Source organism: Alosa alosa, chromosome 9 (assembly GCF_017589495.1).
Source record: "Alosa alosa isolate M-15738 ecotype Scorff River chromosome 9, AALO_Geno_1.1, whole genome shotgun sequence".
Classification (NCBI taxonomy): Eukaryota; Metazoa; Chordata; class Actinopteri; order Clupeiformes; family Clupeidae; genus Alosa; species Alosa alosa.
Genome location: NC_063197.1, coordinates 24202376 through 24229274, shown reverse-complemented (window position 1 = coordinate 24229274; position 26899 = coordinate 24202376). Strand labels below are relative to the sequence as shown.

At 38.4% G+C, this 26899-nt stretch overlaps 3 protein-coding genes across 4 annotated transcripts in view; all 3 read right to left on the bottom strand.

The window, feature by feature from the left end:
• Window positions 1-1767, bottom strand: part of insrb (insulin receptor b) — an 83840-nt gene extending 82073 nt beyond the window's left edge. The window contains 1 exon segment of the mRNA XM_048252487.1: window positions 485-1767. The gene's annotated coding sequence lies outside the window, so the exon portion shown is untranslated.
• Window positions 1768-15653: 13886 nt separating this feature from the next.
• Window positions 15654-21050, bottom strand: use1 (unconventional SNARE in the ER 1 homolog (S. cerevisiae)). 2 transcript variants are annotated; one of them, XM_048253724.1, is made up of 8 exons: window positions 20898-21049; window positions 19939-19988; window positions 19746-19824; window positions 19349-19501; window positions 18959-18974; window positions 18833-18863; window positions 18245-18407; window positions 15654-17199 (listed from the first exon to the last, which is right to left on the bottom strand). In XM_048253724.1, the coding sequence occupies exons 1-8, from the start codon at window positions 20997-20999 to the stop codon at window positions 17017-17019; spliced, it is 777 nt and encodes a 258-aa protein (XP_048109681.1). In that variant the 5' UTR covers window positions 21000-21049; the 3' UTR covers window positions 15654-17016. The 2 variants fall into 2 exon arrangements, with proteins under 2 accessions (XP_048109681.1, XP_048109682.1); XM_048253725.1 differs by lacking the exon at window positions 15654-17199 and adding an exon at window positions 17610-18047 and having other exon boundaries at window positions 20898-21050.
• A 1056-nt stretch (window positions 21051-22106) lies between these two features.
• LOC125300978 (uncharacterized protein F26C11.3-like) lies at window positions 22107-25987 on the bottom strand. The gene is made up of 9 exons (XM_048253200.1): window positions 25931-25987; window positions 25528-25800; window positions 25085-25387; window positions 24746-24853; window positions 24544-24648; window positions 23759-23866; window positions 23556-23660; window positions 22625-22678; window positions 22107-22399 (listed from the first exon to the last, which is right to left on the bottom strand). The coding sequence occupies exons 3-9, from the start codon at window positions 25362-25364 to the stop codon at window positions 22233-22235; spliced, it is 927 nt and encodes a 308-aa protein (XP_048109157.1). The 5' UTR covers window positions 25365-25387; window positions 25528-25800; window positions 25931-25987; the 3' UTR covers window positions 22107-22232.
• Between the last annotated feature and the right edge of the window lie 912 nt (window positions 25988-26899).

Here is a 26899-nt window from a genome sequence, read left to right as displayed (position 1 = left end):
ATCCTGCGACTTCCAGTTTAGATTCGCTGCAACAGGCCACCCGAGTCCGGTGACGAGAGCTAATCTGGCTGCAGGCTCACGTACAGTACCAGGCCTCCGTAATGTTTTTAAGAGGGGGGCGGGGGACTTATCTGCAACTTCACAAAAAAACATATCTGAAAAGTCGAGGGGTGGGGAGCAAGCTCCCTATTCATTTTTTCTCTTATGTATGCCTTCCTAAATGCATGCTGTTTGTAATGCTTTACTACGATACCAAAAGGTCAAGAGTTGGGAAAAAAAGGCTAGCGCAACTCAGAAATGTAAATTGTAGTAGGTGATACTCTACTATTAAGATAAGCAAATAAATAAATAGCCTACCATTTTCCAGAAGCAATCAATAAGATAACCTGTCATATGGTATAACCTGTTCACATGTTTGAATAGCCTATTGCAATGTAATTATTATGGGGTACAGTTATTAAAAGTTATTAACAGGCATACTTACTCTCTCCATGTATTGACCCACAGTGGCTCAAGACGTAGACAAAAGTTACCAAAATGACCGCTGACATTTCCAGACGCATCGTGACGGTAAAACTGCTTTTCTGAACTCAAAATCCGTGCAGGATAGGCTATTAGTTAGCCTAATATAATGATCAGCGTCTCAGTTGACAAAGATATCAAAAAGATAAAAGTGAAAAATATATATATAGATATCACTTAGAAAAAAATATATAGGCTATTCAAAACTTTACAAAGTCCCCCGGAGGACCAGGGGTCCAACGTGGTTGATTGTAAATCCAAAACGTCTAGTTGTCCAACTTTGTTCTGCGCCCCAAAATGAATTGAACATTAGCCTAAATGACGTGATCTTGGGTTCTGACCAAAAATATGCAAACGAAAATCTTCATTGTAAATAGTCATTGGGCATATTCCACATCGGCTTAAGTTCCCGAAGTCCCTCGTTTCGAAAAGAAATCCCACACCGCTAGTAAGGAGGTACCCAAAGGGGTACTATTTGGGAGCTGCTAATACCATGAATGATGAGGTACCAGTTAGAAAATTCCAGTTGAAATAAAATTGGACAGTTAAATATTGTCTACTATCTTCACGTCTAATGATGCAATGTGACGATCTAATTGATCAACCACATAGAATTATGTCCTGGTTCCACAACAACACTGTCCTGCTGGACACAAATATTGACCCAAGAAGGGTTGGCCGAGCTGGCTTTAATCCACAGGTCGCTGTGTTTCATGCACTGCCAAGTCTTCTCCCTCTTCGTTCTATCACCAGAAGTTCGCCCTTGAAGAAATGCGAATGGGAAAATGAATACATTCCAAGATCCCCTCTAGAGCACGCGTACAGGAAAACCGCGACGAGTTTCCCTTCAGTATGAATCGACGTTCATATAAATCCGCAAAAAGCCGTCTGCTCCGGCGTGATAGACGAAAACAACTATCAAAACGTAATTTAGCCTTGGCTAGACAAACTGCACCCCTCGAAAAAGGGTAGCCTCCACGGAGGAGCAGCAGCTTCCACCACAATGCTTTCAAGTGTTAAAACTCCACGCTGTAGCCCTCCGATTCCTCGGATCAGCAAATAGCCCCAGCTAATCTGAAACAAACGAGGCTTTTGGTTTGACGATCAACACACGTTAAATGTCTTGTTTGCAGGATTCAGGATGGCTAAGTAAACAAACTTATTGGCGTGAGGATAGCCGAAAAGAAGCGAAAACTTCGCTCGACCCGTCAGAGGTTCCTCTCTCTCAGGTTCCCCCTCTCTGTCTCTCCCCTCAGTAAACAAGTAGCCTACTGCCAGTCAGCTGGACTAGATACGTGGGATGGTGGAAAATATGGAGCGGATTCTCCTAGGAGACCATTTAAAAACACGGATTGGAGTATATAAGCCATTTCTGTGTGCTCGACTGGCAAAAATGTTCATTGATAGGCTTTGTCAGGTCAAGTGGGTTTCCCAATCTTTGGTTAGCCTAAATGCAACAGGCCCACTCATTTACTAGCCTATTTCCAGATGAACATTTAGCCTACTAAATTAAGTTTTATTTTTTATTCAGATCTGTTTAGTTTATTAAAAATCTTTCACTATTTTTCTATTGAGCAGAGATCTCAGATAGCAATTACTCATTGAATCTATGTTAAATCAACATTATTTTGTCAACGTTAAAATCATTGAGTCAATGTCGCACTTCAACATTGATCCATTTTGCACCCTCTATTAATATTGAAGCAATGTTGAAATTCCAACTACAGATCAACGGAATTTCAATGGTATTTTAATTAAAAGGAATATTGAAACAAAGTTGAAATTACAACCAAACTAAAGATCAATGCGATTTCAATGGTATTTCAATTGATATTAAACCTCAGTAAACCACTTTTAATCTGGAAAAATATTGAGAAATTCACATCCTGCTTTATATACAGCCAGGATAAATTTGACTAGGCCTAGGCTGGTTTAGGCTACACAATCGTGCACAAATAACCATTGACAACTGATCAGTTTGAAATTCAAGTGCATTTATTAACTCTTCTTCATTTAGAAATTCACGTGTGTTGTGCTTCCCTGCCATCCATTCAGCATAGCATTCATAGACCACCCAGTTCGCAGTCAGCCCTCCTCCACCATCCAGTAGCAGAGTGAAGTGGCACCTAACAGAAACAGAAGAAAAAGAGATAGACAGTGTTAGATAAATATGTTCAACTGAAACTGAAGGCTACTTATAATTGAAACTTTAGAATAATCATAGAATATATATTCTATATGTTTGTTGAGTTTGCTGTCAAAATGCCAGGCTGAAGATAGTGTTAGAATAATAAACTATAAACCAATGTTGTTTCGATATCTCTCTTATCGATATTCATGCACTGTCGGGTTTTTGTCAGGATTGTAATGCTGATTCAATGTCTATTTATCATTGAGATTTCAATCTCAACCAAAATGATGATTTGGATGGAAAATCAACATCATATCAATGTCACCTTGCTATCTGCCTACCTTGCCTTCGAAGGGCTGAGGCAAGGGAAATATGTGCTGTTGTGATCCTTAACAGGACATGATATTTATATATTTAGGCTATCAACTAATGTTTTTCGTTGTTGTTTTACATCATGTCTTGCAGAGCAATGTGTGATTATTTCTCCAATATTCACATACTGTACAAGTGTCAAGATTCTATTGAATGTAATGTAATGAAGACTCTACTCATTATTCCACTCCTGTGTCCTCTTTAACACAACATTGAAGCTTGAGACACAAAATGCCCTTTATTTTTATAATGCACTATTGATTTTGTTATAGGCTAGCATTTCTGAAATCTAAAATTGTTTAAACATGTATCTACATATTTAATGTCTACCTATTTCAATAAAGCATAACAACAAAACAGAAAATGAGACAAAGGACAGCAAGAGTCACTTGAGTGCACTTGCATGAAAAATGTGTGAAAAGAGAAAAGAGTCGAGGAATTTCTCAGAATTCAAATAGATGTACTGCAGATGTACAGTTCATCTTATGCACAATAGATGGCACTGTATAGGGCTATAAATGTGCAGTAGTCTGCATCATGCCCTATTGGAATAAGGCTGAAACACATTGCTGAAACATTTTACAAAAGCTGAGCTGAGACTGATGATTTGCATAAGGTAATTCTGTAATTCTAGGTGTTATGCTCCCATTAGGAAAAGAATGCATATTCAATCAGATAAATCTTGAGTCAAGTAATTGACCCCACTTCTGTACTGGACAGGCTGAAAGTGATTTCCCCTCAAATCAAATAATCAATCAATCAGGAAGTGCTAGTTGAGAGGATTTGCCATCTAGGCTGCATCTGATTTAATAAAGGTCATGCAATAAATTAGTCTCTCTTGCTGAGTACTGATATCTTCAATTTTTAAACTTTATTTTTCTTTTCTAGAATTAGGTAGCAAGAGGGACAGGAAGCTGTCTTTAATGTCACAATGAACTGTGCCTCAGGGTCTGTCACAGACGAGGCTCATCAACTAAAATACACTTGCAGACAAAACGTTCCGAGATTATCCTCCTTAAACTGCTCCTGAGGTTGGAAATGTACCCTTAAGCACTTCATGTTCTCGTTGATGCAGCAGGGGCTGTGCCATCAACAGAGAGAAAGGGGGGACTGTCAGTGGAACAATAGATTCACATGTCTTAGACTTAGACGTTTAGACTTGTAAGCAGTCAACTTTTCTGTTCATCTATAGCATAACATATAAATATCATCGTCGTAGTTCCATTGAAATAAACATCTATAATAAACCCTGCTAACCGGGAAGCAAATGCAGAAGCTGATTTCCCATACATGTTTGTTAGCAGAGTACAGAAGGCATTTGATGGCAGACGTTCAGGGTAAAACAGAAAGCCAGCAGACATGTCAGACATGACAGGCACAGTGCCCAGTGTGTGCTATAGGCTGTTGACTTGTTGTCGTGTTCCAGCACTCAGCACCATCCGTTATAGATGTTGGCATCAGGTGTGCTGCATCCTGTGTGTCAAACAAATAGGAAAACAGGCATGTATTCACTACTACCATGTTCAGTTTGGAGGGGGGAAAAAGTAAAGCATTTCATTGTTATATAATTGTGAGATGATGAAATAGTAAGAAAGTTATTTTGCAAGCCATGATAAGTAATTGTAGCCTATTCATAGTTTTGTCTTGATTGATCATTACCAATATAACAATTCGGACACATTTCATGATCGCCTTTAAAGTAATCAACTCAAATCAATCTATTCTGACAGGCAACAAACAATTAATGTATGTCTCAAATATAAAGCTCAATGGTAACTGTTCTGTAACACATCTGTATGAGGCCATATTTTTATATACAGATAGATAAAAATCATCAAAAAATCATCATTTTATATACAGACAGACAAAAATCATCAATAACTACATCATAACTCCTCATAGCCTCATCATGACTGAGAACTGTCAAATTCAAGTATAGCCAGTTGAGTATAGCTTACCACCTGTCAATACATTTAACTGTAGGCTATATGGAAACAGGATAAAGAACAGCCCAGTGGTAAGCCAATGGAAGCAAAACTGAGTCTGACACAATACAATCTCATCCTGTCATGATAAGTAGAATACCCTACAGCACCAGTTAGGTTGGTTGGGCTGCATATCTGTTGTTCAAAATAGCTGGTAGTTATGACTCAACCATGGAAAGGCTGTGGCCAAATATTAAAATATTATTCTGCGTACGGTGTGATGACCAACGTTATTAAGCCAATGAGAGGATCTCTAAACCCCCCTCCAGAGAACATCTTGGCTGATACAAAGCAGTGATTATTCACTCCGTGATGCAAAGGGTCATCTTATAACACTGCCTGGCAGCCAACAACCTGTAATTCATAAAATATCTGTCCAAATCTGTGGGACAGCTCCACCTGTGGACCCAGTGACCCACTATTGTTATGCCCTCTTGTGGAAGGAAAAGGATTTGCAATCACAAAATGTGCCGAAAAGACAATTTATATATTTTATTTTTTTAAATTTATTTGTGCTGTATGTGATCTCTAAATGACCACAACAGTCTGCTGTTAGAACAATATTTAAATCTTGGTCATCAATCCTTTCAGTGGATGTTTTAATTGAAATAAACTTGAGGACACTTGCTGTTACCACCACAACGTAGAGCACCACATATTCTTTTCCTCCTACTCTAAGCCTGAGGTAAACAAACACCACCAGTGTAAATGTGATACTGCGTTAACCCTCTATCAGAGAAAACAGACCAACTTTGGCTGTGGTCTCTTGGACACCGCCCTCTCCCATCTCACACTGAGGGACACTTGACCCCACACCTTATCTATTCAAGGGCTCTCACTTTTTTATGCGTTCCCATGTGAAAGACACAGCGGCGTTTATCAGTGGCTTGATTGCACTCTCAGGTCTGTTTTCCTCCTGTTCGCACAGCGATGCCGGACCAGTCAGCCTGGGTGGGGGTGGGGTGGGGTAATGGTGGGGGGATTAGCTTTATCAATGATTGGAGTGTAGTGCTGCTGGCTGTTCAATCCCCTTCCAGAGAATGTGTCAGCCTCATCCGGTGTTTGTTGAGAGGAGTCGAGGTCGGGTCAAAGTCATCTGCACAGGAACACCACGAGCTTGGAATCAACACACATGTTTGCAGGAAACACAATTCATTATCCGTCAAACTCTGGGTGTTAATCTTCTTACATAATTACTTTTATTACTGGGCAAAGTTGGTTACATTATGCATTCACAATACACAACTGAAGCCTAGCAAAACAACAGACACCATTCCCTCACCAAGGTCTCTTTAAACAGCAGTCTGGACCAAATGAGAAAGTAGAGAAGTTGGGATAATTCCTGTCTGGTGGTTCTCTGTGGCATGTGCTGCTGGTGGCTTAACTCCCTGTCACTGAGGCAACAGCAGAGAAAAATCGCAATTTTGATGACAGCTCTTTTGCTGACAAAAGAATGCCCTGAGCTACCAGGGCATTGTACTGGGCTACCCATTTTATTGGGTTGAAGAAAATGGTATCATCAAAAAAAACTATTTTTGTATTTCTTTCATACTGCCAAATGTTTTTGGTAAAACCAATAGCCTATTTTGGTGATCTGATGACATCATAAAGGTGTAAAACAATGAATGTAGCCTCTGATTCAGATTTAGAAAGAAGATCCAGTGCAAGATCCTCGGTCTCACACCAAGCTCAAGTTTCTTGATAACTTTAATGATCAGTTTCTTTAGAACTTTAATCATCCAATTGGAATAGAACCGGCCTGCAACATTGCTCAAAAAGTTGCCCCATGTATCACCTTAAGCAACACAATGAACAATTCATATGTATGCCCCTGTCATCAATATAGCACCATTTAGTACAACCAACTAAAAGGGTCATGATCCTTCCTGATCAACAGCGTTACCCAATGCATCAAGCAATCTGGGCATACATTAACAATATCAGAGTCTTGTTTCCACTTGACAGGTTAAGTTGTGACGTTTTGAGCAGATATCTGATACAGTATTATAGGCTATGAGATGTAACAGGCACAGTTGAGATATTGACTGTTTGCAGGTTTGTGGCATGTCTCGTAGGCAGAGAAAAGCTGTTGCTCTCAAACACTGTCCACATAACAGAGTCAGTGTACTGATGAAGGAATAGATTAAATAGACAGATATGGAAAGTTTGCTAAGTGATTTCATGCTTCCTAGTATTTTTAATATTTTCAGAATACAAAAATACAGTATTTTATTTTGATACATGGCGTGGTTACTGTATTTTGTAGTTTATTTGATACACTTAAAATCAGGGTACTTTTTAAAATACATTTTGATGTATTTTTGCCCATCCCTGACAAAGGATAACAAATTGAACAAAGGTAGGTTGTATTCTAAATCAGACAGATATGTTGATGTGTTAATTGTTTTATGCATATCACTGGTCCTGAGAAATATAGTTCCACTCCACTGTATGTGTTTTTTTTTTTTCAGATATGGCTGGAATGACAAAATGTGAGTAGAACATATGCCATCTCATCTCAGGCTAGAGGACACTGACCTTTACTGTGCAGTGCAGTTTTTACAGAAAGCCTGACATTTTCACACCAGGCTGTAGGAAGCAGTGGCACAGCTCCTCGCCCCTGGCTGAACCCACTGGCCTCATCCCATCTGGAAACTCCTCGCAGCTGCCAGTTGTTGGGGGTCTTGTTGCTACTTCAAAAAGTTAGAGGTCCTCCACTTTCAGCATTTCACCTTATCCATTGCTTGAACAGATACTATTCAATGTCCCAAATAAGGTTTGGTCAGTTACACAGTAAACATTTTGACATTATTCAGCACAGTTGTGTACAGGTACAGAACAGAATTTAGATGACATGATAAACACTGTAAAATCGAACATGCAGAATCAACAAATAGCTATACCTTTCAAAGGGAAGGTTAGCCCAGGCAGTAAATTACATTTGCTGCCGCTAGGGTGCGTCTAGATTTCTAGGCTAAGGGAAACAAACTGAAATCTCTTAATTGAAAACTTCTTGTGTGATAAGTCTTGATATTACCAATGCAATACATTGGGTTGGTGTGACTTTAACTGCAGTCGAAGAGTAATGATGTATTTGTTAGTGAGGTCAATTGGAATTGGTGTAGGTCTAGGTCTATGTCTATACCGTAGTATTGTTTAAATTGACACCAAGCTTCACATTGATTGGCTTAAAAATATCAGAAATTGTGTGTGCTACTGATTAGGCTACTTTGCATTTAGTCAGGTCAGTTTTTGATGTGAGACCTTTTTGTGTGCAGCTCGCATCCTGGGCTGATGATCACTCTGTCCACCTCCTATTGGTGACCAACATACTTTCTGTATACAAACTTTTATCTTGTTTAGACTATTGCATTTTAATGTAAATTATCTTTCTATGGTACATTTGTTTTGGACCAAGTAGCTTTTTTGATATGCCATTTGATTTGGTGTCACCACAACAAACGGTTGACCTCTCAAAATATACTGTGTATAGTTCATTAAAAAGATCACTTTACCTGGAATAAAGTAATTGCAGTCAATATTTGTTGTAAGTGGGTGTAATTTGTTGCGACATTTTTTTTTTTTGGTCTTATCTTTACCAGAGTTCATTTTGAGTTGTTTTGCAAATGCAATAAGCTCTCTGGAACAGAGATAGCTGTTCTTGTAACTATTTGTTGGAGGGCATAACAAGCTATTTGATTTCAACAGTGTGTGTCACACTAGAGCGGCTGATACCCTGCTGTCTGGATTATTGACTGTGTGACCTGTTCAGACTGAGCATTGATGTTTTTCATAAAGCGGATGAGTTAAAGGATAGACATGAATGAAAGTAGAAAGGAATTCAGATCGTCCTGAAATACCAACCATCAAATCTTATTTTTATATTTGCTTACTGAAGGCACAATAGATCTATTATAGCTTTTCTCGATTTGTTTACAGCTTCTGACAACGTTGAAATCACGTTGTCTTATGCCTACACTGAGACACTCTGGCCAAAATGACAGAATTTGTTGACAAAAGGCTCTTACCTCATCAAAACATTTAAAACATCCAACAGAAACTAATCTTTACAAAACAAAACAAAACAACTTGAGGCCAAATTACTACATTTTCCCAACCAATCATTACACAATTGACAATACAAAACAGCTATCAATTTGAACCGGTGCATCCTTGTTTGTATTTTGTGCTTACACGCCTGTGTACCTGTGCCAAATGAAACCCCTTGTAAAGAATTACTATAAAACCCAAATTATAAACACTTTGAAACAAAATATATTGATTCTTTCATTCTTTTGGCATTCTTTTCAGTAAACTGAAATACTCTACACATTACAGAATCAGTTAGGAATATACTACAATAGAGTAAGAAAAACATTCAAATAATATGAAGGTACTATAGAGTACAGTAAATATTCAGTCCACTCTGTCATGACGATTAGGCCACATATTCTCATCCACATCACATCAGGGGAAAAACCTCTTTGAATGTCTTATCTACCTTAGAAATCTTCAGCACTAATGTCCTGGGCAGCAGCTATCATTGCGTCCTGGTCATAGGCCTGATGATCATACACTGTCCACCTCAAAGCACTGAAGAATTCTGGAAGGGGAAATAGGCTGGTTGATGACATGGTCAACTAGTTGCCTGAATTTCATCTGAAATATGTGCTCTTCCTACTACAGCCCTCCACGCCTCTTCCTCGGGCCCCTCTGTACCTCTTACTCTAATCCTCACCTGCCCGAGACCTCTTGGATCCATGCATGCAAAGAGCAACACAAAGGTGGCTCCTTTATGGATGGATACAGACTGATTGCAGATTGTTACTGTTGTTGTTATTATGAAGGCATAGCTCATAGGGCTTTTTGCCCAGACAGACGTTCCGATGTGCTAACTGAGTTTGTTGATTTAATGTTAGTATAGTAAGTATAAGTATAGTATGTAAGTATACAGTATATACTCTTATGATCCCGTGAGGGAAATTTGGTATCTGCATTTATCCCAATCCGTGAATTAGTGAAACACACAGCACACAGTGTACACACAGTGAGGTGAAGCACACATTAATCCCGGCGCAGTGAGCTGCCTGCCTGCATCAACAGCGGCTTCGGGGGAGCAGTGAGGGGTTAGGTGCCTTGCTCAAGGGCACTTCAGCCGTGCCTACTGGTCGGGGTTCGAACCGGCAACCCTCCTGTTACAGGTCCGAAGTGCTAACCCTAAAGGTCTGTCTCTTGTGCATCAACCTAATTGTTTAACTAGTTTTATACAATGCCTGTTTGCTACAATTGCTGATGACAGTCACTCAGAGGCTATTTACTGGGGGATATGATATGATATCTTGGTGATATAGACCACCACAATTGTTAGTGGTGTCCCTAACACCATTCAAAATAATTTATACAGTAGTGAAATACAGTTTCTTCCTATTGCTTGCACACTTTTTGCAGAATTTGGCTCATTATGTCAAAACTCTACACAAGCCAAATAGGTTAGCACTTGGAGATAAACAACTCACATCTATGTCAAAGTTGTAGAGATATAGTATTCTGAAATCTTTAAAAAGTAACTTGGTAGGCCCATTTTTTGGGACGAGATTCACTGTCAGCTGCTCATTAGGGGCTGAGCACCCCTAAAGATCTGATCCTAGAATAGCCCCTTGTGTTTTTTGAGTCTTCATCAGAGTTAGTATTCACACTGCATGCAGTGCTTTGCAGATTGGCCAGATGCTTTAATGTTTTAAATCATTGGCTTCTTTTTCCATCTCCAATGGAATCCAGTTTTATAGCGTTTGTGGTCATGGACTCCAACACCAACACCTCCATTCCAGCCACTGAACTCTAGATTTTGGGGGGTAATGGCTGGACTACTTAATTTCTTCCTGACACTTGGTTTGAGGGGTCAACCTTTTTTTTTATAAAGCATTGAAACTTCCACTGTCTTTGTGTGGATCCAGTGCTGCTCAGTTGGAGGCAATCACTTGGAATATTTTCTTATGGTTTCAGGAATATATTCCTGTATTTTCCATATTATAATTTGAATCACACGTTTGATGACAATTGGTCAGAGTGATTTTTCTGTCCAGAAAGAGATTTCTTTCATTAATAATTGGTAGCATCTAATTATAATCAGTTATGATCAAATAATTGGCACCTCTAAACTATTTGTGAGAATTTGTCATCTGGAACTTGGAGGTTGAATACTTAAGCAACTGTTTCAGTTTTGAATTAATGTATTTCAAATCGCAGAAAAAAACATAATAACTAATGTTCACAATTATAATACAGATCGGCCAAATATGTTTGAGCATCTTTTAAAAATGTGGAAATAGTGCGGAATTTCAAGGGTGTTGGAACTCTTTTTCAAGCCAGTGCAAGAATGCATAGCCTTTGGAGTTTTTAGTATATATACTCTTTTGATCCCGTGAGGGAAATTTGGTCTCTGCATTTATCCCAATCCGTCAATTAGTGAAACACACTCAGTGAACAGTGAGGTGAAGCACACACTAATCCCGGCACAGTGAGCTGCCTGCTACAGCGACACTCGGGGAGCAGTGAGGGGTTAGGTGCCTTGCTCAAGGGCACTTCAGCCGTGCCTACTGGTCGGGGTTCGAACCGGCAACCCTCCGGTTACAAGTCCAAAGCGCTAACCAGTAGACCACGGCTGCCTCCAACAAATTGGCCTGTACTGTTTTGAATCCCTGTAGCCCTGCATTGCTTCCAGGAATAGGCCTAGTTGGGCTCACAAGATCTCTATGGAAAGAGCAGGCCATTGGATCCTTAAACAGAGAACAGAGTCCTCCTGAATATCCCTCCCCTCTTTCAAAAAGCATTCAATAAATAGATTTCACACTGCAGTTTTCCGTTTCTAGATTTTGACACTTGTGCTGTTATGTGGTGGGGGAAATCCACTGTGAGGGTGGCAGAACTGAGTAGTAGAACGCAGAACTGGAACGGAGGCCTTATGACGATGAACACATAACAGGGATTTCTCCACAGATGATGGAACATCTTACATTTCACTTGCATATTTGTCTGCTATACAGAATAGGTTTTGAGAAGTGTTTTGAGTCTTCCTTGTCTCACAAGGAAAACCAAGAAACTCAAAACAATCCAATGGAACCAACAGGCACAATTCATTAAACATTTAATCTAAATCACCACAGAGCATTGTTTTTTTTTAAAAAATGATTGAATATCGAATGATTAATTGTGAAATAATCACCAATTGTAACAATCAACATCGTCTGCTCTAAGTTACCAAATTTTGTTTTTGGGTCAGTGACAGATAAGGGTTGGTAAGATGAGAAAATGAAAAATATGTTTAAACCTTTAAAAGAAAACATGCCTGAGGTTTGCTAAAGTGTATACTTTGTATTTCTGTTGTATTCATATTATTTAATGTGACGTGTATGCTATTTTTTAACAAAAGATAGAACTAACAGCCTGTTAAATTGTCAAATGGTGTAACCACAAAAATGACAAATATCTAATATTTCACACCTCCTAGAGTTCATGCAATTGCTCTCATGAAATTATTAGTTTATTTTGTAATATCCTATGAGAATATGTTTTATTATATTTATTTCTAAATTTAAATTATATGGGTTTTTCATTGTACTGAGCAAGACCTTATGCTGCAAACATCTTGTTTTCTGTCTATTCTTTGACCATTTGAGTAAAAATGGTTTAAACAACCATTATTACAGTAAAGTAGAGTATTAAATCATTATCCATATTAATTTTTTTGTACATTATTAGTATTTTAGACAAAATACTGGTTACACCAATTGACATAAATCGGTTACACCAATTGACCATAAAACGTTTATAGCAATAGGACAAGAAATTGACACAGAAAATAGGCATCAAGGTAAACTGAATTGGATATTTTGATATGTATTCATCATATTCCATATAAAATATAATTTCATAACATCAATGAAGAAACTTGTGTTCTATTTTATTTCAATTCAGTTCTCATACAATTTCAGTCTATATCCATTATTTTCAAAGAGAATGAGATAAAGGGCCCTATTTTCGCGATGCAAAACCTGGCGCAACGCGTATTATTATTCTGACACAAAGTTTTTTCATATCACATATTTTTCATTTCATATCATACACTTCACTTTTATTAAATAATGCGCCCAGGGGTGTGGCAATTACCAACATAAGGTGTGGTCTGGCTCATGATCTAAAAATCGCTATCTTATACCGTCTAAAAAGCATTACGCCACTGACCAAGAAAAGCCTGGTCTATAGCGAAAGGCGCATATGAAACACAGCTGAAGACACACTGTCACGAGATGTAAGCAGCAATTCCTCTGCAGAATAAATGTCCTTAGGTTATTTATTCTGTCATTCGAACATTATAGGGGGAAGTTTTGCTTTTTTCAGGCTATGTTTTTGCTGGTAACCCAATGTCAGTCAATATTGAAAGTAATTAACTGTGTATAACTGTTTTGTCGTTGACTATGACACCACAGTGAAGTTAGTTTCACTTTGCCTATATGTTCAATTAATAGACAAGTGCAGATGTGTGTAGCCTATACTCTACCCTGTTTTAGTAAAGAATGGCTTAGTGGAATACCTGTTCCATATGGTCTTGCGTACAAGCAGATTCTTTCAAATACACCGCTGACTATCAAAATACTTATGCGCTGTTTGAAGTTGCCCTGCTTGCTGTTAAAGGGAATGACAGATGTCCTCCTCATTGGTTTAAAGGATGTTAAGCCCAAAACACACCAATGACTGATTAAGAAACATAAGAGCCACCTTTTTGTGCCAGGCACCTGACGTTTGATAACAAAACCACCCCGAATGTGGACTGGACAAACCCCTAAATTTATTTACGCTATTTGCTAGTGACCATGCATTTTATATTGCTAAATTAGGGCCCAAAGTGTGTGTGAGAGAGAATAAGAGTGAGTGAAAGAGTGGGTATGATAATTTCTTAACAACCAACCAACAGTAGGATCTGCGTTCACATGCACTCTGTGGCGAGACAAGTTTTTCTTGCTTGTAAGTGGCATCCATTGGGGGACAAGAGGTACATTTTATATATAATAAATGTATTTATATTATTTATTTATAATTTGAACTGTTTACATACATCATAATAAAATATAAAAAAAATATTATGGAAGTTTAAATTTAACATGAAAAGCTTTGACATTTCAAAAATCGCTTAAATTGCAATCTAATTAAACCCTTTTAAAGCTATTGTTCATGCTAAACAGTTAGTCACTATTTAAATTATAAAAATAATATAATTGGCACCTAAAATTACATACTCTTGGCCCTGAATCTGATCAAACTGGTCTCAAACAGAAAAGAGTCAAATGGTGTAACCGGTTACATTAAATTGAATATTTTATGATTATTATGATTTATCAACATTTTTAAAAGGTCATACCATTTGACATGTAACCTAAGCTTGCCTGGCCATGGCCTAAAAACACTATTATGTTACTTTAAGAGAGTTGCTAACCTTGACTCATAGCAGTTGGGGTCTTGAAGGGTCCTTCTCTATGACATAATTTCCTGTCACATGATTCTCTGACATAATACATACAAAATTTCTCCTTTAATGGTGGTTACACCACTTGACATTTTAAGTGGTTGATGTGACAGACACGATTCCCCATATTAATTCAAACATTCAGAACAACGGGGTTTCATTACTTGTATTAAATATAGAAAAGTTCTTGTGCAAGACCATGCCAGATTATTTTAGAATAGGATAGAATTTCAAATTTTTTTCAGCAAGTGTAATTATTTGGTTCATGTTTTTGTGGTTACACCGTGTTGACAATTTTACACAAATTCAGTTAATACTCTTTCAAAATTAAATAAATCCAAAACTTTAAGATTAGGGTTTGATGAAAATGATATTTGAAAATAATTTGTTAAATTATTTTCAAATTTTAACCATTTTAAATGTATGTAACCCATATACAAAAAAATGAGCGTCACGTCATTGACCCTTTTACTAAGTACGCAATACTGTCAATAGGCTAAATGTGTACAAGATAAACATGATGATGAAGGGAAAAAAATGACAGCTCTCAAGTTTGACAGATGGGTTTACATGAGGTCAACGGATAATAACACTACTGTGTGCATAACCTGTGCACCTGCCTGTGTTATTCTTCCATTAATTGTTTTTTATAACGACTACATTAAGAATTTGGAGGCATTGCACAGTGCTTGAGTTGCAGTTCCTTGCAGCACAAGACTAAACCTCTGAACCCCTAGTTTGGCAGCAAGCCAAACATTTCGAACTGAGAACTGAAAAAGACCACTATTCAGTTTGCATAAGACAGGAAATGTAATGATAGTTCAACGGAGTCTCTGAAATCCCCTTTTCCTTTCAAACTTTAGCCCATTAACATCAACAGTAGTCATTATGAACTCATACTTCATCTCTCTAAATCCCCACACCCAGAGTGCCTTCCAAGTCCTTGCTGTTGCCCTGGACAGAAAACACAACAGAAAAACAAAAACACAGGGTGTGGAAAAGCCACTGCACCAGACAAGGAATGAAGTTTACTCAAGTGTGACGATACTGTCAAGAAACTCATCTATCAAACCAATTGAGACATCTCGAACACACACACACACACAGATTTTCTCAAGACAGATTCAGTTCAAGTTATTTTATTAAAATAAAACACTTCATATAGTTTATTCTACATGGAGAGTGGACATTTTTCGCCTTCAACAAAATTCCTCAGAAACTGTATGGGATTTGGGAAAAAATGTATTTTCTAGGGAAAAGGTCTTAATTGACATGATTGGTTTTTCCATTACACAGATCTTTATAGCGAATCTCTGAATGAGGAATTCAGTTTGACAGACAATCCACCACAAACTCCCAAAATGACAAATGTTTATAGATAGGCGAGGATTAAAAGTACTCTTGGCATGTCAAAAAAACAGGGAAGCTTCAGGTAGGTTTGTTTTAGTCTGAGTCTGTTCTATTACTTCAACCCCCCCCCTTTGGTCTTTGACATACCTGGCTGGAAGAAACACATGACCTGCCTCCAAACTACAGCAACTCATCCAACTAAATTTTTAGCAACAAGCTTGGACAGGCCAGACTGCTCCCAAAACAGTCAGTTTTGTTTGAGACCATTTAAGACAGAACATCCATTTGGAAACACAGATGAGGACCCCTCCCCCCCCTGGTATTTTCAAGTTTAGTCATATTAAGCCACTGTTACACTTGGGGGCGATATCTGCAGTCTAACATACTATTCATTTCCTTTAACACTTCAGAGTTGCAGGAATGCCAGTCATCCACCAGGGGGCACTGATGGTTAAACATCATTGGGGGACAGCAATGCACAACCCACAATAGCAACCGAAGGAGCAGCCTTGGATGCCAAGACAGGAAAATCCCACGTGTAAAATGTACTCCAACATACTGAAACACTCAACTAACCATCCATGCGTGATAAGGCCGTGAACAAAACAACACATGATAACAAATACAAACAGATGACTGGAATACCACACCCCATGACTGCATCAATGACACAAACCGGACAAGTTATGTATGGATGACAAGGGTTCACACAGAACTGAAAATGAGACCATGAGAGACAGATATGGTAACCAGATCGGAGTCGTCCTGTGTGCTATGCACTGGCATCTGCAGCATGTATGCATGTAATAGAGAGGAAAGAGATTACGTGTTGTGATGACAGTGCAGTTTAGTCCAACTGGTGCGCAGAGCTGTGCATCACAGCAGCAGACTGCTAGTGGGCAGCCCCTGTGTGTCGATTAAGGCTCTCGTACTGACCATGTTCATGTCCTCTCAGATCCAGACAATAGCCTCGTCTGCTTCACCTCTCCTCTGTTGAAATAAATACGATGACAGACTCTTCTTTTTTTTTTTTTTTCTAGCAGTGCATGTCCACACATGCTTTGTGTGTAAACGGAAAAAAAAAGAAAATCCAAACTCTAACTCTAGCTAAGTGCCGTCGGGGCGGAGACAGGTCATCATCTGAGCTTGGGGAAGATTCGGATGAAGAGGATCATGCTGATGAAGGTGAAAGACACGAGGATGAGCATGAGCCACAGGAACCAGTTGACCGACTTCTTGGCATGCTGCTCCAGGCGGTCTGACTCGGTCTTCAGCTTCTCGAAGTTGACGTCCGCCTGCCGCATAGAGTGGCTCAGGGTCTGAAAGACACAGAGAGCCAATGGTCACTGCTGTGATCTGTTAACAACTTTAGTCCATGCTTACGACTGAGCTTTCATAATGCACCTTAGTACATAAAATGCCTAAAGAACATAATGGACGATTACAAATCTAATATAACAAGTGTCTCTTAGTGCACAAAACTCTCCAAAATGTTTTTCACAGTGGGTAGGACTCGTCAGAGCAATGAAATAGCATAACATAATTGCAAAAGGGTTCTCCAATGTTTTCTTGGTTAGCCTTCTAAAATGATATCAGATTAGTAAACAGAATGTGCCTTTGGAACATTGGATGAATGGTTGCTGATAATGGGCATCTGTATACTTATATAGATATTGAATTAAAGATCAGCCATTTCTTTCTACAACAGTCACCTACAACATTAATGATGAAAACAAGGACATTTCTAAGTAACGGTAGTGTATATATACTTAGCATTCAATGCAGTGCACTTTTGTCTATTTAAGTTCAATGACAACTCATGTAAAATTAGGAATAGTTAATTTTCCTCCTCAACTGTGACATCCTACATCTGCTTAGCAACCAATAAACATCAGCTCAGACCTGCAGCACTACTGCCACCTTGTGACTCAATTTAATAGCCTCTCTGCCTAAAGATACAAGTTTCTTACCGTGGTCAAGAAACTTCATTAGCATGACTTTGCTACAGCAGTTGACTTAATAATCTACGCAATTCTTATCTTAACAGATATGTTTTATCACACTTCAGTGAAACACAGCAACTGAGAATATACTTTTAGACATACCTTTAGAGAGAATCTTCATAAACACTGCCACCTAGCAGTGATCTTAAAATGATATGCAGTATCTAATATGACACAGGAATCTTATGTTATTGTGGTTACCTCACCCCACAAATCATGAAAGACTGCCTTGTGAATCAACTCTTATCTGAATATACCATCCCACTGTCTTTTATTATGGTCTATACCTTACACAGCTAGACACAGCTTTTTGTGAGCTACAAAGACAATCAGCACAATGTATTTATTTGGAAGTGCTAACCTGATTGTCTTGTTTGATGATGTTCTGCTGTGCCAATGTGTTGTTCTTCAGGTTGCGGGCCAGATTAAGCATGTCCTCCGCCAGTTTCTCCTGCAGGTTGTTGTGGTGCTGGAGGATGGCGTCCAGCTCAGTGGCAGACTGTCTCTCATCCAAAGGCACTGCTCTAAGAGAAGAAGAGGGCTGCCTCAGAGATCTGGCAGATCTGCTGACACCGCCATCACAGCAAAAAAAAAAAAAAAAAACACAGACGACCTTCCTACATGTAGGGTGCTACTCAATTTCAATGACTAGGGCAAGCCACTACCAAGGTCATTCAGTTAAAAGGCAGTGCCCCAAAGACTAGGATACTATTTGAATATATTACATGGCAACTACCTAAAATGAGTCGATTTTTAAGCATGCCTGAACTACAACAAATGATCCCACTATAAATAGGACACTTTGAACCACCTTATAAAGGCATATATTTGTGAGATCTGTGAGACAACTTAAGTGTTGATAAAGTATATCTGTATGATTAGTAGGCCCTACATGCACAAAAATATGGCAGCTAAAATAATTCAGCTCAGAAAATTATGAGGAATTTACCTTCTGTGTCGCAGGTCTGACTCAGGTGAATCTATGCAGCAAATAAGTAGTTTGTTACAATTAATATTTTGCCCAATAACTGAAACACTGGGTTTCAACGGAAATGAGAAAATGAAAGATGTTTACCTGTGACCGAGGACCCCTATGGGTAAATAAAGAAGGAAGAATGTGAAGTTCATATCAGGAAAGCAAAGACATCAGCAAACTTAAACAAACTTAATTTAAACTAAAAATCACAAGGTAATTCCATCAGGCTAAATCTCTACTTTCTAGCTATTGACTTTGCACCATTTTTGACAAGGACTATGGTTGTTGGACCAAATTCTGACCAGATCACATGTAGAGTTAAGAGTGTGGTAGTACAGGACAGGAGATAAACATTTTAAGAGAGTAACTAAAGAGGAATGTCATGGTTACTTCACCATTATATTATCTAACATACTTTCGGTTTCGTGCACATATGAGTACCCCCGCAGGGTGTACTGCAATAGTGCCTTCATTTCAGGTGCAGCTCACCTTCCCCATGAGCTCACTGCGCATTTCTCCTGCGCATCGGGCCTTGGTCTGCATATGAACCGTCTTGCTAGCAGGCATTCTCTCATTGGAAATAGTAGGGGTCCTTCCTGGGGCCAGGAACTGGTTAGCCAAAGCCTTTTCGGCAGTGGAGGACTACACAAAAAAGCAGAACATCCACTATGTCAAGGAGAGAAACACTTATGTTTAGTGTTTTAGTTAACTTGGACGGATATACCATGCTTCCAATAATATAACTGTTAATTTGAGTGATGTGCACTGTACACATGTTCAAAATGATTCAGAACAATTAAGATGCTTCTCAATATTTATATGCATTTTTTCTGACCATTCCTTACACTTTATTGTTCTACATAATGTAAAGGCTTGTATAACTAACCAGTTTTTCAGCTTCCAACAGCCCCTTTAGGAAATCCACTTTTCGAGTGTAATCTGTTAAAACCTCTGGAGTTGGTTTGCTGAAAGGTGTAAGAATTGGTTCAGATTTTTGTAGTCAATGCAATTCTACCCAGTTTGTAAGGATGATTGTTGATAGATGATTTAAGTAAAAAGCAAGAAGACAAAAAATGCACCTTGGACTTTTCCTCAAGGCCACCAACATTTCTTCTAGCGCACCAACGTACTGAAAGAGAACGCATCCAGATTGCATCATTCTGTAAACATGACTGCAGCAATGTTTGTCCCAATTTACAGACCTAGCCTATACAAGCCTCTTAACAGCATTGTGACATTGTAAAACGCTTACCTGATTAAAATGAAAAAGCTTTAAAGAGTTTAATGTGAAGACAAAACAGCACGGGTCCTGAAGGCGTGATCTAGGCTACTGCTCAACATTTCCAAACCAATCACCTGGCAAGCTACGTGTTATCCATCTAATTCCTACTAGCTAAATAAAAAAGAAAACCACGGGTCTATTCATGACTTCTGGATGCTTTGTCAAATTGTGAACATTACAACCATTCCTAGTTAACATTGGTTAGCTTGTTGTCTTTCCATGGGGAGAGAACAACTTGAACGTTAGCATTAAGTTTATTCATGTTAGGTATTGTCGAGTGGATCCCAATCAAATGGGATTTCAAGGAAATGTAACCACAACATATGATGAAAAGAAACACTCAAACGTTAAGGTTACATCTAGATATTATCATGACATTGTTTCAGGAGGGTTGATAGCAGTACCCTTACAGATGGGAGAAATGCTAAAGGCATTTCCGTAAATATAAGGATAGACACCTTGGTTGCGTTGCCTATGTCAATAACACCACATTCCTAAAATCTAATTTGCTACTTGAAGTATACAGAAGACTTGCTGTCGCTGTAATGTTACACACAAAACAAGCATCAGGGACACCAGCTGCACCCGGCTGTCAGATTCAGGTGCTGACGACGTGGCTCAAGCTTGCTTGCTACGTTCCTAGTTAGCTGAGTTAGCATAGATAGCAGATGAGGTTAGCTACTGAATATAAAAACGTCATTGTCTGACAACCAAAATAAGCACAAGTAGATCGACTGCACACGGATTTAGGATTACCTTCTCAAGTCTCCATTCCGTTTCCCCTCGCTTTTCTGAAGCGATTGATTCGCACCGCGACAATAACCTAATAAAATTTATTTCAAGCCTAGACGCCGCCATGTTTGAACCTGCCGAGTGTCGCAAGGATTTTACGCAAGAAGATTCTGAGGGGGTTGGTCTTTTTTCTGCTTTTAGAGTCCAGTGCATTGTGTAGTCTATTATTCCCGCTGGATTTTTATGTTGGAATGGATTCCCCCCCCCCCCTTCAATTGGCTTATCTTGGTTATATATGGACATTCTTCTTTGACTTCAATTTCTTACCTACCATTTACACAATGTGGTGATGCAATAGGCTACTAGACACTGCACACAAGGACTTGTTTCATGTTTAGGCCTAACAATCATTTTGACTTGTTAAATTTAAATGTTAAATATTACATTGCAATACAAGTTAACTATATATCAACGTGCCTAGCATAGGCCTATTTAACAATACCAAATATAGCCATAAAGACATAAACATATATTGCATTAGGGGACACATGATTCTGGTATTATGCAGGGCCAAACGAGTAACATCTTGAACGTGATAAGTGTAGGCCTACTCCATGAGTTTGCATTTTAAATATGCATGAGTTTTCTCGGCAAATGTGCATTTAGAACATAGGGGGCACTACTGTATTTTTTTGAAAGCAGCTTGAGGTAGGTGCTCGTGAAAGAAGAATAACTGGGAGACTCTGTTAGCAAAATCTTCCCCAAGTTTCTCAGGTTTTGTTCCCATGCGATGTTCTCAAGGACCTTCCTTTGAAATTTCCGCTGGGAACATGCAGCATATGCCCGAAAACACTGTACAAAGTGTCAACAGTTTTAGGCCATTGCATCTTGTGTGACAGAGGCTCATAGGCTTAATTTTCAGTTCTTCACCTTGAAGATTTTCATCCAATTAGTGTTTTCCAAACAGGCCTATTAACAAAATCCAAGGCCTATGTGTCTAATAATGAGGCCTGTCCTTTTTTTTCCATAAACCCAGCATTTAGATGAACTAATGACATTTATTTTGCAGTCAAAATTGTTAGTAGGTAGACTTATACTGTAAATTGAAAGATGGGCACCAACATATTTAATCACTGGCATAAAATAGATGCAAAAACCTTTGTCTACCAATATTTTGTGTATGTTGACAAATAATCATTATTAAAAAAAAAAGAGTCAATGTCAAAGAGAATGTCAAATATACAACATATTTTATTCATTTTAGCAAATAGAGAATGAATAATTATTGCATGAATAAGACCACATTGAATGTTTCTGTTTCTTTTGTGTTATCAAATGCTACATATAACCTATTGAATTTCATGACACTTCCTTTAATTCATCAGCGTTTTCTTTTCTTTGAGAACTTCCAAGACAAGGTAGTTTCCTTCCATACTTGTATGCGTAAATCACTATTCCCATAGCAGAAAACAAAAGTGCACCAGTGGTACCTATTATTGAAGTGGTGAGTCTGGAGACAGGCTCCACTGAAACAAAAAGACATATTTAAATTCTTTATTACACTCAGATATTAACACACACACACACACACACACACACACACACACACACACACACACTAACACTAACTTTTAATGGATGGGAAATTTCAGTATCAGTTTCAGCGGAGGACTATTCAACCAACTAATTTACCCTCTTCATTAAAGTCCTGAGAAAATATTTAAAAGTTTGTAATGGAAAATGTTACACACCTGCTTTCATAGCATTGGGGTCCTCTCTGTAGTCATGATTCAGTGAAGTTGAACCTGTAAAATGGCATTCTTTTCATTTATTATGCCATATATTGAATTAGGCGTTGAGTACTGAAACAGATTCTACTGGAACAGTAACACCGCTGGCTACACATGCAACACAGATAGCACTTCAAAAAGCCCCCCCTACTAAACAGACCCAGTGACGGTGGAATTCTGCATGGGGGCAAGACAAATGATGAGAAGGTACAGGAAGATCACTTCTAGCCACTGCTGGTCATGGGGTGAGTGAGTGCCAACAAAACCCCAACATGCAGGACAATGTGGGAATGTTTGCCAAGGTTTAAGCCTGGGCACAAGGTGACATTTTGCTACTTGATCTTTCCAACACCCCATTTCCTCTGCTGCTGGGAATACCTCACTAGGTTTAAAATCAGCGAAACTTCCAGTAAACTCTTGCCTTGTTCTGGTAATTCCCCCAGCTATAAATGTCTTGTAACGAGGCTATTGAACTTGTCTTATAGCCTTCATGCTCCTGTCCATGCCTGTAAACTGGACTGTTTTTGGCGAAGAGAGGTTATTGCTGCTTTGTTCTCAACCCCAAACTGTGTCCAGTACTCTTCCCGCTAATTAACATTTTCACTTGTTGAGTAAACAATTCCAGGACAGGACACAACCTTTTTGAAACAGGGCCTATATGTTCCAGTCAAAACATCCAAAATATCCAGAGGTGTGCCTGTAAGGTTAATCTAAAAGGGATGATGATCTGCCTGTAATCACACTTTGAGCTTCCTGACATGGCCCATCAGGAAAGCACACCTTTAATGGGAAGTTGCAATATCAGTTGTGTTATGTAATAATAGCAGATAGCATGATCACACATGGTAGTTGTTGAAAAGATATTTGAACAAAGGACTTGGAGAGAGTATACCTTCCCCTCGGGGTGACCTAGTCATTGAATCAGATGAAGTGGTCTGTCCTGAAGAGACTGAATCTGGAGTTGTATCAGGATGGTTCGGCTCTGTACCAATAGCACCTGGAATAAACACGAGGTGGATTTAAGGTAGCCTACTATCAAAGTATAAAGAATAGTGATTCTAATGTGCCGAAATATAGAGAAATGTACAGACTTACTCTCCCCTGGGGATGTTTCAGTTATTGACTCCACTGATATTGCAGCACTGCTGGTCAAAGTGGCCATAGTTGGGGTGTTATACTGCGTAGAGTCCACAGCTCTAATGTCTATGAATATAATACATATATACGCGTACACATATTCAGTATACACATTTCAGCTAGAAACAAACAGATAACAAAAATGCGTTAGTTTCAAGCACAGTATCTGACAACTCAAAAGGATCATCAGTTAATTCAACATTTTCAAAAACATATACCGGTAATTAGAACCAATTATATACTCTGAAATTAGAATACTGACAAGAATGATGATATTTTGTTGTTTTGTGTTTTATACTGTAATTACCTTGAAACTGTGTTGTCGTATTTGCAGTTTTGCTAATATGCAAACTATGAACCCTAAGTCATACTGAGATTTGAACATGGAATTTTTCTTATTCCACATTTTGAATTTCAGGCCTGATAAGCAAATCAGGCGAACCTTGAGTTTAAGGAGTACTTTATCAGTATGTAATCCCTGAAAAAGGTTGTTGGTATTTGTAATAATGGCAGATGGCATGATCACACATGGTTGTTGAGAAGATATTTTTTTTAAATGAAAAGTCAGAATATCTCATATTGTATTGTTTGTCCTGTCTTGTTATTGTTGTATCCTTTTTTTGTATACTGTTGTTCTTAGGGTACTTTTTTACTTTTGCGAGCCCAGGGCTCCCTTGAAAACTCACCTGGTGAAATAAAATAAAAATAAATAAAAAATAATAATGAAAAAAAAAGAGTAGTACCTTCCCCTCGGGGTGACCTGGTCATTGATTCAGATGAAGTGGTCTGTCCTGAAGAGACTGAATCTGGAGTTGTATCAGGATGGTTCGGCTCTGTACCAATAGCATCTGGAATAAACACAAGGTGGATTTAAGGTAGCCTACAGTACCATATCAAAGTATAAAGACAAAGTATATAGACTACTAGAGAAATGTACAGACTTACTCTTCCCGGGGGATGTTTCAGTTATTGACTCCACTGATATTGCAGCACTGCTGGTCAAAGAGGCCATAGTTGGGGTGGTATACTGCGTAGAGTCCACAACTCTAATGTCTAAGAATATAATACATATACGTACACATATTCAGATACACATTTCAGCTAACAAAAACATAACAAAAATGATAAAGTTTCAAGCACAGTATCTGACAACTCAAAATGACCATCAGTTAATTCAAAATTTTCAAAAACATAATTATTATTGTATAAGAACCAATTATATACTCTGAAATTAAAATACTGACAAAAAAGACACCATTCTATTGTTTTGTGTATTACAATTACCTTGAAACTGTATTGTCATATTTGCAGTTTTTCTAATAGTACACATGGAAACTGTGAACTCTGCTGAACAGGTGTAGTGAACTCTCTCTCCTCCTCTTCGATCTGTAGCAGACAGCATGTGGTTGCAAATATTGGATTCATCGCAAAACTTATACATTGGCCCACTCAATTCATCCTCTCCAAACAGCTTGATGTCCACTTCGTAGTTATCACTGCAGTAAACACTAACTGTGCAATTAACCTGCACAGACTGTCCAGATACAGGATTCAGAGGAGCCATGGACAACACAGGGTCAGGAAAGGCTTGAAGAAAAAAGTATAAAAACATAAAAAAATATATTACCAATATATGCCTAAAAACAGTATAATAAATCACAAATCATGCAAAATCAGCCTTTTCCAGCCTTACAAAAATCAATGAAATTGCAGCATATTAAACTCACAAAAGATGTTTAGTCTGGCAGAAGCCTTCTTGTGTTGCTGTTTGCATTGTGATATACAAACATAATCTCCAGCATGATATTCATGTGTAGATAAAACAGAGAGGACAACTTCTTGTCTGTCTTCAGTTGTAGTAAAATCACTGTCATCCTGAGTTACCCAGGAGGCATGTCCTCCAGGGCAATCTGTGGAACAGCTGAGATTGAAGGCAGAACCAAGCTCCACAAACAGCTGACGAGGCTGGACTCTTACAGTGTGTGCATGCAGAGAGGTACCTGCAACAAAACAAAAGTCAGCATAAAAGCGTAAAAACACAACTTAAAAGAATTGTACTTTATGAGATGCTAAATGAATGATCGTACTGTCATTTATGGTTTTATAATATAGGTTTAAATGTGTAGTTACCCAGCAGCACCAGTGGAAGACACTGGAGCAGAATATGATGTTGTTGCTGAAGCGCCATGTCTCTGCTGAGTGGTCCCTGTTGAGGAAGTGTGGAGAAAAGGGGTCAGGGTGGTCATTCCTACGCCCACCGACAGCCAAGAATACTGGATTCAATACAAGATTCCTGTTAAAGTCTGAACAACACAGATAAATCTCGAATAGGAAACAATAAGCACACCATCCAGAAGGAAACAATGGCAATAAAACAAAGACAGCATCTCCTATGAGACAATAACAAACAATAATAATAAAACTTTTTTTTTTTTTTTTTTTTTTTTGCATTTTCATTTATCATTCAACACACTCTTCAGATAATCACAAAACATATTTTTGTTTCAGTTGTTTTTGTTTGTTATGTCTGCTGTCTTTTTTTTGTCTTTCTGTGTGCTGCCTTCTTGGCTAGGGCCCACTTTATAAAAAAAGATATTCTCAATGTGTTCTTTTCCCTGGTTAAATAAAGGTCAAATAAGTAATAATAATAATAAAAAAACATACATTTATGCATTTCCATATAAGTTTGTTTGTTTTAGGATTGTTGTCACTTCAAAGTAATCTGTTTACATTCACAGTAAAGGGAGAAGCTGCATGTGATCCAAAGCTCAAGAATGAAACACTGTAAACAGTAAAACAGTAGAACACTGAATGAAAAAAAGGAAAGTCCACATTTCCTGGGGACTTTGCAGCATGACTGAACTTTGCTCAGGATGGACGTTCTTTCTCACGAGAGGCAGGGGTAGTGCCAGGGGTTGCAAGGAATGCAGTCACACACAGGCCTAGTTTTAATATCTTCATGAAATCTTTCAAAATGTTCTTCATTCACATCATCAAAAGCTGGGGGAAAGATGTAAGCAGTCCTAAAAGCCCCACAGGCCCAATGACTATTTGTAGGAAGACTGTATGATGTCAATGCCCATTTCAATGCCTGATTTA